The 13296-nt window shown below is 40.3% G+C and overlaps 2 protein-coding genes across 2 annotated transcripts in view; both read left to right on the top strand.

The window, feature by feature from the left end:
• MAP3K9 (mitogen-activated protein kinase kinase kinase 9) overlaps positions 1 to 13296 on the top strand; it is a 1255777-nt gene that overhangs the window by 1081785 nt on the left and 160696 nt on the right. The window lies entirely within an intron of this gene.
• The window catches only part of LOC122804074 (mediator of RNA polymerase II transcription subunit 6-like), a 56824-nt gene continuing 47382 nt past the window's right edge, over positions 3855 to 13296 (top strand). The window contains exon 1 of the mRNA XM_044073736.1: positions 3855 to 4314. Coding sequence (XP_043929671.1) covers positions 4251 to 4314 — 64 coding nt within the window. The 5' untranslated portion in view covers positions 3855 to 4250. The remainder of the gene's footprint in view (positions 4315 to 13296) is intronic.

Raw genomic sequence — 13296 nt, 5'->3', positions numbered from 1 at the left:
ATGCCCAGTGTGATCTTTCAGTATGTTGCTGTCTGCAGTCCACTACATTTGTTAACATGTGTGAACATGCCCAATATTAACATTTATACTATATGTCTGTTGAAAATCAAGTTATATTTTTACTGCAGGGCTCACCTTTGTGTCATAACTCGACAGGGATTATGCTGTGCCTGCAGGGTTTCCATGAGACACTTTGCATAGACTTATCAACATTTCTTCACATAGGCTGACCAGTGAAATACTGTCATGGTTTAGTGGTTCAGTACTGTGACTATAGTGCACAATATCCTGGGTTCGAGGCCTGTCACTACTTTATATTTTCATACTGGGCAAACCAGACTACTTAAGGACCAGTAAAGCAAATATGAGCATGTTTACCTGCTTTTGCCCAACTTTGACCAAACTTGCCCAACATTGCTCAATGTTAACCAACATTGCTGAACATTGCCCAGTATTGGTCAACATTGCCCAAAGTTGTGCTAGTTAGTGTGTGCAATTTTGTTTACATATACGAAATAGTGGTAAAAGCTGTTTAGCACTGCTTTATATTGCTTAAAACATAGCAATCATGCCTCAGGTGGTGCTGCAGGGCTGCCTATATCGGATGCACATAGGACACTCCCTATACATGTTTGAAAACAGGTAGTGTCAAGTTAGATATCCCTTTTACTATATGTGCTAGTCAGAGAGAGGTATCATTTCCAGGGTTCCTATTGAGCCAGTGTATGTGCTATGCGTTGCCTCTTTGCCAGGGCCAAAGCATACTGGGCATGCCTCCTTCTGCCTACTGGGGTAGGCTCAGGTTGTTCCTCCTCCAAGTCACGCTCTGCCTGTGATGGCCTTGGCAATGGTGGGGGGCTGTTTGGCCCAGGCCTATGCTGCTCCTGCTGCAGCTGTTTTCGCAGGATCATATTATGTAGCATAGCACATACCATGACAATTTGGGTACATGTAGTTGGTGAGTACTGCAAGGCTCCACCAGATGTGTCCAGACACTGGAACCATGACTTGAGCAGCCCAAACACATGCTCGATTACATTTCGTGTTTGTGCGTGTGCCTCATTATGGTGTTCCTGTTCAGGTGTGTGTGCATTTCTGATGGGTGTCATCAGCCACGGCTCCAGTGCATATCCAGCATCCCCCACTAGGTGACCATGAGGGATGTCCCCATTGGCAAATGTCTGGTACAGCTGTGTCAGATGCCAGATATGGGAATCATGGTAGCTTCCAGGGCAGCCAGCACACACATTCAGTATTATGCCCTGGGCATCACACATGACCTGGCAGTTGATGGAGGGGAAGCCCTTGTGGTTAAAGTAGGCCCTACCCTGCTCACCGGCTGGTGCTTTGATGCATATGTGTGTGCAGTCTATTGCACCCACTACCTTAGGGTATTCCGCTATTTGCTGGAAAAGACGCATATTGCTGGCCAATACCGCACGGGAATTGGGGATTCACCGACATGTGCTGACATGGCATTCAGGAACTGGTGCAGTACCCTGGATGCTGATGCCTGTGATATCTCCATCATATCACCAGTTGGTCTCTGGAAGGTACCTGTTGCTAGTATTCTTAGGCCAACACATACCTTGGTTTACACTGGGATGGGTTCCCCTCTGTTGGTTCTGTGTGTGAGGTGTGGCCTGCACAGCTCAACAATTTGCTGCATGAGGTCTCTGTCCACTCTATAGTGCTCCACTATCTCCAGCTCATGTAGCCCCTGGTAGGTTACCCTGGGCCTGTACACTCTTCTCCGTCTCCTCACTGTGGGTTGCTCAGCAGCATTCGCATTGTCACCACCCTCAGCATGTTGCATATGTCGCCTTATAACAGCAATGGCAGCCCCTAACATTTCTTTGTCTCAGTAAAGCTTTTTAAGTTTTCACTTCTCTTAGTTTACAGCAGTGTTGCAGTGTCTCTGAGGAAAACATGGTGGAAAGTTTTTTGCAGAGTTTTAAGTGCTGGGCTGGGCTACTGTACTGCCTCCCTAATTGCCTGATTCTGATTGTTTTCACCTGCTAGCTCTGCTAGTTCTCCCTGGTTAACTTCCTACTATTTGTTGTGCTTCCTTTTCCCTTTCTGTTTCCATAGGGGGGCAGTGCCACACACACAAGCGCAAACACGTGCACACCAGTTCACATGCACACACATATGCTTACATGGCTACTTCCTGCTTAAACGCACACACACACAGGCGCAAATGCACTTACACAAATTTCAACAACCTTACACATACTTACTCTGGCTTAAACGCACGCACACGGGCGCACACAGTCTTACTCGGATATACAGGCGCACACACGTGTGCAAACACGTTGCAGGCACTTCGACAAGAAACTTTAGTGTTATCCACGGCATACACCTTCTATTTCTTGCCTTTAGCTAGGATACCTGTTGACACACCTCTTCCAGTGATGAGTAACTAACAGAAAACACATGACACTCTGCTCCAATGAGCTTACATTCTTTCATACATACCCCCCTCATGATGTCACCTATCTTCTACTCTGATACTCCCCTTATCCTACTCATACACTCCACTGACTGTGCTCATTTGCTATGTAAACTTGGGATTCACTATCCTTACCCTCATTTGCATAGGATTGCCTTCTAATGCTTGGTTACATCCCTTAGACTGAGCTTCCCCCCTTAGCAACCTCTACTTGGTAGCCATGTTGTCTTCAGCCTGCCATTCACTTGCATTGAAAATTATGATTTTCTATAAAATCCCTATTTGTGGCTTTTAATTTTTGGTTTTCTGGTTTTTAAAGTGCAGCACGTTTGCGCGGTGCTGCGCTACGCTTAAACTTCGGAGATCGAGGTAAAAAAATATATTTTTTTTAAATTTTGCATCGGGGAACATTGCCAATGGCCGTATATTTGGCCATTGGCATGCTTCCTCAACTGGATGCAGCCTTTATTTGGAGCTGTCATGGCTCCGTTTTGCTATTTGCAGAACGGTACTCAGTTGTCAACGGAGTACATTTCTGCAAATAACACTACTCTTACTCGGACAGGTTAGGGTTTAGATCGCAAATTTACCACATTTGCATAGCTTTCGGCAGCAATTGAGGTAATTTGCATAACCTAGCCCTGTCCGTGTAAGAGTCATTCTAGGAGCTCTCTTGCACGCCCCTGCTGGCTGTTCCTGGATCGCTTGGCGGACATGTTGGCTGCATGGAGTTTTACTCTGATCTTAGACTCCGTGCAAGCCTTCGTGAATCCGGCCCAATGGCATTGTATTAATGCCTCCTTGCTGCCCTTCCGCAGCTGTCAGGTATTGTGCGGCAGTTCTGATGTATGCTTAAGCAGTACATCAGAGCTGTGGGTAGAAGCAACTGAGAAACCAAGATCTGCGTTGCTTTTTAGAAAGTTAACATAGCAAAACACTTTTCAAAAAAGCAACGGAGATCTTCCTTTCTCCGTTGCTCTAAGAAAAAAAAAAAGGTCTTCTTAACTAATGGAAAAACTGCGGGCGACCGGACCTTTTTTTATTAGTATAAGTCTGATTTACAACGTGCATACTGACCAATCAGCGCGCACGTTTTGGAATATTAATAGGGTGTCGTTGTATAATTAAAATACTCTTATAAACTTAGATCGTTGCTACAGTGGCAGGGTTTGTTTAAACATACATTTTCTTAAGGATTTGAAGTTTGAAACTCATGCATATCATTATTTAGTGACTTCAACCCTCAAATCATCCCTGTAATTTGCCAGAAAACAAGTGTTTGAGGAACACAGGAAAACTATGAACTGTAAAACTTTACAGTTCACATGCATGTCTCCTGGCTAGACTGCGCTTTAGCCGATGACGTTATTTACACACCAGTACGCTTTTGACGTGCCTCAATTTCGAAACCGAAACTAATTATGTGTATTTTTCCAAAAGGCCCGTCAATATTTCGGTATTGTAATACTTAATCTGAGTACAGCTTAATAAAAATAACAAAGTGAAAAAAAAAATCTGAATGAGCCGTGGACGTTGGGAATTGTAGTTTTCCCTATTGTGGTAATGTAGCAAACAGCTTCGAAGACTGAACTTTCCCACAATCACCAGCGCCATGAGCTGACACGACCCTCTTGGGGGTAGTGGATTAAATGTGAAAGTATTAAGTATTTCACTTTCAGAGTTTCGAGGTTTTGTAGAAAACGGTATATGTGTTAACCATCGGGGTGTATAATTTTGTCTGAGATCCGTTTACGTGTAAGTGATTGTTTTCGAACTGTAGGCCACACTGGAATCAGACATGAACGGGAATTTAAAGAATACTATGTCTCACATAGAGATCCAGTTAAGCAGGGGCCCTTCAGGTAAGGACAATATTGGCTCGAGCCCACTGTGTCCCATGCTAGTAGTTTTCATGACTGCCTCTCTAGTGTGTGGGGGGCATTACAGAAGCGGTGTAGCATGGGGATAGAAAACTCTTGGGATAGAAGAGTACTGTTTGGAATGGGTTACGTTGTTTTACAGCTGAACCTTTCATCATCCAGTCTGGGAAGAATGGTTGGGCGTTTCGGTTCATTGCAGCAGACGAGGTTTATTTGTAACTTGACACCTGTAGTCCTGTTTAATAGCGGAATAACCCAAAAGTGCAGGTCCGCTTGCTAATAAATACTCCACTAAAGCCAAAGTAGTAACACATCAGTGATCAGATTTTTTTTCTTCTAAAAGAAATCGATTTAATGTGACTTTTGAAGTCCTGTAAGTAACCTTTTATTCTGGAGGGAGGGGCGTGGCGCACTTGATCTTTGCCCCAGTTTTTATTTATTATTTCCTAGATCATCTTACCACTTTGCATCTTTTTACACATTTAGAATATGTAAAATTCTACTCTCTTGTTTGCTGATAAGTTAACTTTAGTTTTTTTTCTTTCTTATTTTGATGTGTGCAGTAAATTACGTTTGCACTTATATGGGTGTCCCTGGTATTTTTTTTTTATTTCTTTAGTTTATTTATTTATTTTTATTTATTTATTTTACATTTGTTAACCGGGCCAGTCTAACTGGATACATGTCCATTTTCAGCAGAGGCCCGGGGAGATGAGCTCCGATGAAACAATAACAAAAAATACAAAGTAACAAAATCATAATAAAAATTGATGCAAACAAGGTACACTGATTTTACATTAGTGAGACTAATCTAAGAGGTTAGAAGTTGATTACATATAGCAACAAGTGCAGGTATAAGTTGTGTCATTCAAATGTAGTTGTAATACATTGTATATAGAGGAGAAGGCAGCTGATAATATATATAGATTAAATATACGTAAATATGCAGGTATAAGTAGTATTCACATGCAGTTTTAATACACAGTATATAGAGGAGAAGGCAGCTAATTAGTAGTTTCATGTACTGTTTTACATGCTTCTTATTTTTAAATAATCATTTCAGATATATTGGTTGTTTTATGCAGTCATTGCTTAAAACTGCTCAGATGTTTACATTACAGCATTGTTTTAATTTGGGAAGTGAGCACTATTTGATCGTAAAGGGTGGCAAGAACTCTTGGCTAGGCATCTTTGTGGTCCCTGATTTCACGTGCAGTATTGTTCCTTTGTATCCGCAGTTTTGAATATGGCCAACAATTTTGCTTAATTTGTTTATTATGCCCTGTTCGCAGGGGAAGAAGGGTTTACAGAGGTTGGATAAACATGAGAAAGATATTCTGAAATTGATGTAGGCAGATAAAAATGCTTAGATGCAGTATTGCATACTACTGTTGGAAAAAATGTGCAGCCAGCATATAGAATAATGGACAAAATACAAATTAGTTAAGTTATCCCAGTGTACATATGTAGACTGTACATAATATAGTTTCTAGTGTAAACAGTGGTGTAGCATGGAACAAATAGCTACAGTCATGGATAAAAATGTACAGTTATGTGTACACGTTAAAGAATTATGGCATCTTTCAAAAATGGTAGTGAGAAAGTGAAAGACTGAAAAATTTATAAAACTAATTAACAGGTGTGGACAAATGAGTTGAGTCAGAGTAAGAGGTTAACAGATGGACATTGTATTGCATTTAATCAAAATAGTGTGGATATTGCAAGCCAGCAACAAGGATACCATCATTGGGCAGTTAGGGCTAGGATTAATCCCATTTTGCAAGGGAAGTAGCTTCTAGTTTGGGTGGATGGTGGTTAAGTGAGCACCACTGTGTTTACTAGACAAAAAGCACACTGGCTTCCATTTAGCCAGATGGCAGCCTTCCTGTTTTGCTTTGAGTCCTACTGCTCCTTGGTTAGTAGTAAACGTGAAGCTTTCTCTTTTGATTGCTTCCTTAGGAAGCATAATGGTTTACACCTTATTAGACAACTTTTTCAGTAATTCATTAGTGAATATATATTCTCTAGTAGTGTTCCTGCTTCTTAGAACTCTCTCTCTCTCAAAATTTAAGAAAATTGAAAATCTTTTTATTTTGTAAAGGCATCTTAAAAGTTGTTTTGCAAAAGTAAGTTGAATATACCTGATTTGGTAATAATGGTTGGCAGGGCGGCCATGGTGATGCAGCGGTTAGCGTTGCCGCCTCACAGCAAGAGGTTCTCCGGCTCGATTCTTAGTTGGGGTGCCTTCTGTGCGGAGTCTGCATGTCCTCTATATGGTCGGGTGGGTTTTTTCTGGGTACTCCGGTTTCCTCCCACATTCCAAAGACATACTACAGGTGGATTGGAGGCACTAAATTGGCCCTAGGCATGAGTGTGTGCATGTGTGTGCCTTCTGTGGAAGGTTGGGCGTCGGGCTAGCAACTCGACACTGTAAAACTCTACTGCCAGTCATGAGCGGACAGGTGATCCGCTGTGGCAACCCCTAACCGTTTTTCCGAAGAAGTAGTAGTAATGGTTGGCACAGTCTCTGAGTTATCTATTCATTTATTACTTGCCTTATTATTGTGTTTATATAATCCCAATTGTTGCATTTGTTTAATTTATAATTTTGTTTGGTAATATATTCACAAGGGCATGCCGCGGTGGTAGCGTTGTTACCTCACAGCAAGAGGTTCTCCCATTCGATTCTCGGCGTGGCTTGGGAGTGCCTTCTGTGTGGAGTCTGCATGTCCTCCCCGCGGTTGGGTAGCGCTCGAAAGACATGCATGCGTAAATGGGCATGCCTTCGTTGAAGGTTGGGCATCGAGCTGGCACCTCTGCGTTTCGTAAAAAAGTCTACTGTCATTCCTTAGTGGACCGGAGTTCTGCTGTGGCGACCCCTTATCTGGAAAAAGCCGAAAGACAAACAACAACAACCACCAAATATATTCACAACTATTTGTGTTAATGCCCAATACTAAGTCTTCAACACAGGATCATTGCGTATACTAAGTAAATGACAAAAACAAATTACTTTCTTATTTGTATTATATTTAATGTAAACAAGGATTTATATTTAATGTGGCTGTTGTGCCTTTCATTTAGGACCATATGACCATAGGATCATAAGAAGTTACTAGGCTATTGGCCGTGAGGCCCTTATAAGCCTAACCAAGATTTTAGCCCATGCATAGACAAATCAGCACCCGATGCCCCTGTCCAGCAGGGACACGGGCGGAATCCCAGATATCTATTTTGTATTTCCCATCCAGTTATCCAGATTGTGCATAAAAAGGGGTAAAGAGGTACCCTGCTTGACATGGAGAGGGAGTTTATTCCATAGATCAGGGAGTTTCTGGGACACAAATCTGTCCCGCCAGCAAGCCCTAGTGATGTCACAGACCAGATTGAGGCCACATGTGCGGGTTACTCGAGTGGAGCTTGACTTGCAGATACGTAGTAGTCCCATCAAGATGGGGTCCGGGATTGCCTTGTATGCCAGACAGAGGTCACCTCTGAGGAGTCTGTATGAAACAGAGTAGAGGCATAAGGCTTTTAGCCTATCTGTGTATGGTAGATTTTTGAGGCTCTGGATTCTCTTGGTGAGGAACCTCTGTGGTCTCTCCAGCTGCTGTATGTGCTTTCTGAGGTACATGCCGATTGGGGCATTGTACTCGATAATGGGCCTTATAAGGGAAGAATACAGGGATGTTATGACCTCTTTGTCCCTGGATGAGATACCCTTACTTGTGAGGTGTGCCATGTAGAAAGCTTTCCGTACAATGGAAGCAACTTGGTGGTCAAAAGTCAGGCTGCTGTCAGTCTGGGTGCCCAAATCCCTCACGACTGACTGCATGCTTAGAACATTATTAATGTGATAATTTGTGGGGACATCTCTCTCCCCAAAGTGGATGCTGATGCATTTTTTTTTTGTATTCAGCTTGAGGCCATGTTTCTGGCACCAGTCATTTGTTTGGGTGAGACCCTCTTGGAGGATGTCCACGTCACTAGGGGAATTGATGACAGCTCCCAACTTGCAGTCATCTGCAAACTTGGTCAGCCATAGCCCACTGGTTTTGGCCTGTACCTCAGAAAAGTATATCCCAAGTAACAGAGGCCCCATGACTGAACCCTGGGGTACACCACTTGATACGGGTCTGTTGCTTGAGGTGGCTTCCCCTATTTTGACTAGATGGGTTCTGTCAGTGAGCCAGTTGGCTGCCCATCTGGTAACATATGGATTGATGCCTAGTTGAGAGAGTTCATCTGCTATGCCCGAGTGGGGAATAGTGTCAAAGGCTTTGGCCAGGTCAAGGTAGGCAGTGTGTACTGTCTTCCCCTAATCCATGGCTTTGGTGACTGTCTCAAAAAAGTCAATAAAATTTAACAGACATGACCTCCCCTTGACGAAGCCAATTTTATTTATTTATCCTTTCTTGATCAGGTTAGTCCCACTAGGCTAATAGCCTCTTTTCAGGAGAGGCTCGAGGTGGTATTTATATTTCTAGGAGAAATTTGGCCAGGGCATGGGGGAACTTCTACTACTCTTTTTGATTGTAAAAGATCCCATGGCACCTATCACCTGAGCTACCACCAACTCACACAGATGGGGACTTTATTTAACCTCTCATCCGAAAACGGCATACTCAGGAGTTCAGTCTCCTCCCCATGCTGCATTGCAGTGCCAGCAATTGATTTACTTGGTGTGAGAATAGCACCCACAGCCTTCTGCACCAAAGGCAAGTGTGCTGCCTGTTGCAACACTTGACATCTGGGTTTTGGCTCAGGAAGTAACTGAAAAGGGTCTTTGGACCAGATTACTGTCCAAGTTAAAAGAGTAAATAAAATGTTAAAACATGGTTAAAAATGTGTTGACCAGGCTAGTAGGCTTTAGTTGAGGTGAGGGCAATATCACGAGCAATATCACCTGTCTAATAGGGTGAGTAAAGAGAAGTGGAATGAACTAAGGATAGAGCCCTTGTATACTCTTGCTTTTTTAATCCTAAGTAGAATGGCTGTTCTTTCACATAACTTGGCCATTCACTGACTTTGTTAGCTTTTAAATCACCACACATTTTTCTACTGTTTTTGGTGTCTTGCCCTTTTTTTTAGCTTTTGAGTTTTGGTTTCTCCTGAAAAGTATGTAAACAGCACTGCTCCGAACTTGAGCATACATTGCACAGGAAGTCATGCATCCTACCTTTGGAAGTTACTTCCAGAAACTGTAAGACTTGGGGCCTTGCATACGTTCTTAACAGTACAAATTAGCCATTAGAATATATGAAACTGGTATACTTTTTAAGTATTTTGTAAACAAGCATACATACATACAGATATGTCAGGGATGGGCAATAATGCCTTTCTAGTCTGCCAGTATACCAAAACAGTTTTTCCCCATAATAAGTGTTCAAGTTGTTCTTAAAAAAATATCTGAACTATTGCTTGCATTAATGTGATTCGGTAGTCTGTCCATACATCAGCTGCTTTCTCAGCCAATTAATATTACTCTTATTCATATATAATCTTCTACATAGGTTGTCTAATGATTCTCTACTACATTTTGATAACCCCAAACATTCCCAGAGGTAGTTATCTCAGTATACTATATATACCTAAATAAGGTTTTCTCATAAATGTATATATGAGACCTGTACAAGTTCAGATATTTGTCTTTCATAATAACTTGAATTTTCACATCAATGCATTTCCTTGGTATGCACTCTTTCCAATTTGCTTATGCTTGTTTTCTTATAAGGTTTCCATATTGTGTTATACTCAAGTTTTGGACTAATGTAACTAACAAACACTAAATTAATGATTTCCTAGACTTTATAAATCCTATTTATATAACCTGTAATTCTAAAACGATCACTAACCAATTTGTTGATATGATTAAAGATGGATCTGCCCGAATACCCAGGTCCTTAAATGGCTTTACTCTTTCAATCACTCTGTGCTGTGTTAAATAGCTGTGTTAAATAGGGTCTATATTTTATATTCGAAGTTTCAAAACTTCGAATCCCATATGTTCGACAACATATGATAGAAATTTGAAACTTTGAATATATAATAAAACATAAAAAAATAAAAACCTAACCTTAACACCCCAAGCAGGGGGGCAAGCCCCCATCCTGCACCCCCCACACCCATCTACTTAAATATACCAACTCTAGATCGCACTTCAGTGCAGAAAAGGGAAATTCTCCCATTCTGCACCATACGGTGCCATTACATTTAACCTTTGAACTTTTCAAAGTTCGATCATAAGGTGTCGACCATATGACATTCGAACTTTGAAAAGTTCATTCATGCAATAGGAACCCGTTAAATACTCATCTTTCAGTAAATGACCCTCAAGTCTGATATGCTTAGTTTTTGATGTATTTATTCGCATGTTATTCTCCTTTGACCAAATGATCACTTTAGTCAAGTTCTTTTGCAGACGTGCCCTATCTGTAACACATGTAATCAGTTTACCCATTGTCAAGTCATCTGGATACAGACTGAGCTTGATGACACCACAGTTAAAGCTCTGAGATTTGTGGATGTAGGCTAAGCATTATGTAACATACTGAATCTAAACTTCCATGAACACATTAAGCTGTTTGTAGTGACAAGAGAAGGTCAGTTGACCCTGTTATGTCATTAGAATTACTGGATACAGAACCAGTCTTTCTGGCTTGACATCCAATTAGTATTTTTGGTTTCTACACATCTACTTAGAAGTGTGTGTGTGTACTTCTCAACTGTCCTTGATTTACAGGGTCGCCCTGATTTTCACTCAAATTTTAACTCTGTCCCTCCTAAAACTGATGACATTTGGAGAAAATGTGGTGAATTATACTACAGCAGTAATTAGAGTTATAAACTTTTCTTATTTCAGAAAATTGATATTAATGCACATGTTCTTATTTTGTCAGTGTCTCAAGTTAGAGACCAACACTTTAAAAGTGTCTGTTTATTTTTGGATTTGACCCTGATTCGTTGAGAGGTGTGCGTGTGTGTAGTGCAGCTGTTTAAAGAATGTATTTCTGTTATTTTCTTTCCCAGTGTATATTGTTGTTAGTGCACTTGTGAGTATGTTTTTTCCACCTGTACATTTTTACTTTTTTTGCTGTACTCTAGTAGCAAATAGTAAATCTGTGAATAAGTGTTTACTTTAATCTTGTGTGTGCGAGTATAAAATTTTCTTACCTCTAAATTTGTTGTGGTTTGGACATACCCACACTCTGACAGACCACCACATTTATAGCCATAGGTGATCCCAAATTTGTGTAACTTTCCTGAATATTACTATGCCCTTTATATTGATTGTTGTAGACCAGTGTCACAGATGAGCTTGTATATAGTTAATGAATAATTTGCTGTCAGTTTGCGTATAATAAGATAATTAAATCATTAATTTTGTTGACAGTAAATAAACCATTTGAAAGTACTTTTTTCAGACTAGTCTTTGCAAATTTAACTAGTGCCGGTTGTTCTTATAAGTTTAGTTGTTGTTGTTTGTCTTCGGCTTTTCCCGGTTAGGGGTCGCCACAGCAGAACTCCGGTCCGTTAATGATTGGCAGTTGGATTTTTTTTTTGTTTTTTTTTTATGGTGTCGAGTTGCCAGCCCAACCTTCAACGAAGGCACGCCCATTCAACGCATGTCTTTCGAACACCCACTCGACCGCGGGGAGGACACGCAGAGTTCTTATAAGTTTAGTATTCAACTAAATGTTGTGCTTCTGTTAGTTTCAAAGATATAAAAAAGGAGGAAAAAATTCAGAAGCTATAACGCACTACTACAAAGAAAACACCTCAGTTAAGCACTTTCATCCATAAGAACACTCCATCAGAATTGAGGCAGCAGTTAATCAAATTATTTAAATAGTATTAAAACAAAATCACATCATTGATATAGCATTTCCCAACTATTGGAGAAGTCATGCTAGTGATTTAAAAAGTATAAGTATATGTAGGCCTTCTCCATTACCTACAAAAAAATGTGTTAATGAATGTTAAAAAGCACCCATTACTATCACTGTGCTGCACATGTAATTGCTGGGCAGGATTTTACAACCTTTTTGATATTTAAATGATCATTTAGTTTAGGTGGTGCCCCGCATTAAATTTGTTGCAGTAACTCTTTAACATCTAAATAACTTGATAGTTTACTTCTTTCTGACCCTATATGAACTTAGTTTTACACAAAGAATTAAAAAAAGCTGGACATGCTCTTTAATGCTTAAATAAAACATTACTGTGTTATTTGTTTTAATCACCTAGATATGTACAGTGTGTTTTTCATAATGTCGTCTTTTAGTTTCACGTTTGTAAAAGCCATCCCAAGAAGTACATATAGCACAGTACACCCACTAAATGACTTTTACAAGTAAATCTATCAGTAACTCCAGTACTGGTACCTTGGTGACTTTAATGCAGGGTCATTATATATGTGCATTTATGGTACCACCACTTTCAAATTCCATGAGGGTATGGGCTCACTTTCTTTTGAGTGGTGCTACTTTTATCCACAACTAACCACACCTGCCATGTTTCAAGTTTTCAGTTTTTACAAGTCAAAATTGAACTTTCAACTAGTTTCCTAAAAATTGAGTTATTTTTAACATTTTTTTCCTTTTATTTTGTACTCCTTCACAGTTACTGGAAAAACATGTACATAGTGATACAACAGGAGTGAAGGAATCAAGCCTATCACATTGCTCTTTTAATATGATTTTATGTTTAAATGTACTACCATGAAGCATATCCGATAGTATATAATCTGTAAAATTTGATAATGTAATCTCTTTCCCTAAACAAGGATTTCAAATCTTTTAAATTAGTCTCAAATACAGTGCTTTTAGATTTAAGTGTAGACAGTCTGATTGCCAGATTCCTAATGACATTTTCTTTACATGTAATGGATGGTAGTATGTTTTATTTTATTTTTATTTGTTTTCTGAGGTATAGCAGTGATCTCCCTAGACCTTTTTCAGACTT

The sequence above is a fragment of the Protopterus annectens genome, chromosome 6.part0 (assembly GCF_019279795.1).
Source record: "Protopterus annectens isolate FY-2018-M chromosome 6.part0, PAN1.0, whole genome shotgun sequence".
Classification (NCBI taxonomy): Eukaryota; Metazoa; Chordata; order Ceratodontiformes; family Protopteridae; genus Protopterus; species Protopterus annectens.
This window is presented reverse-complemented; position numbering and strand designations above follow the sequence as displayed.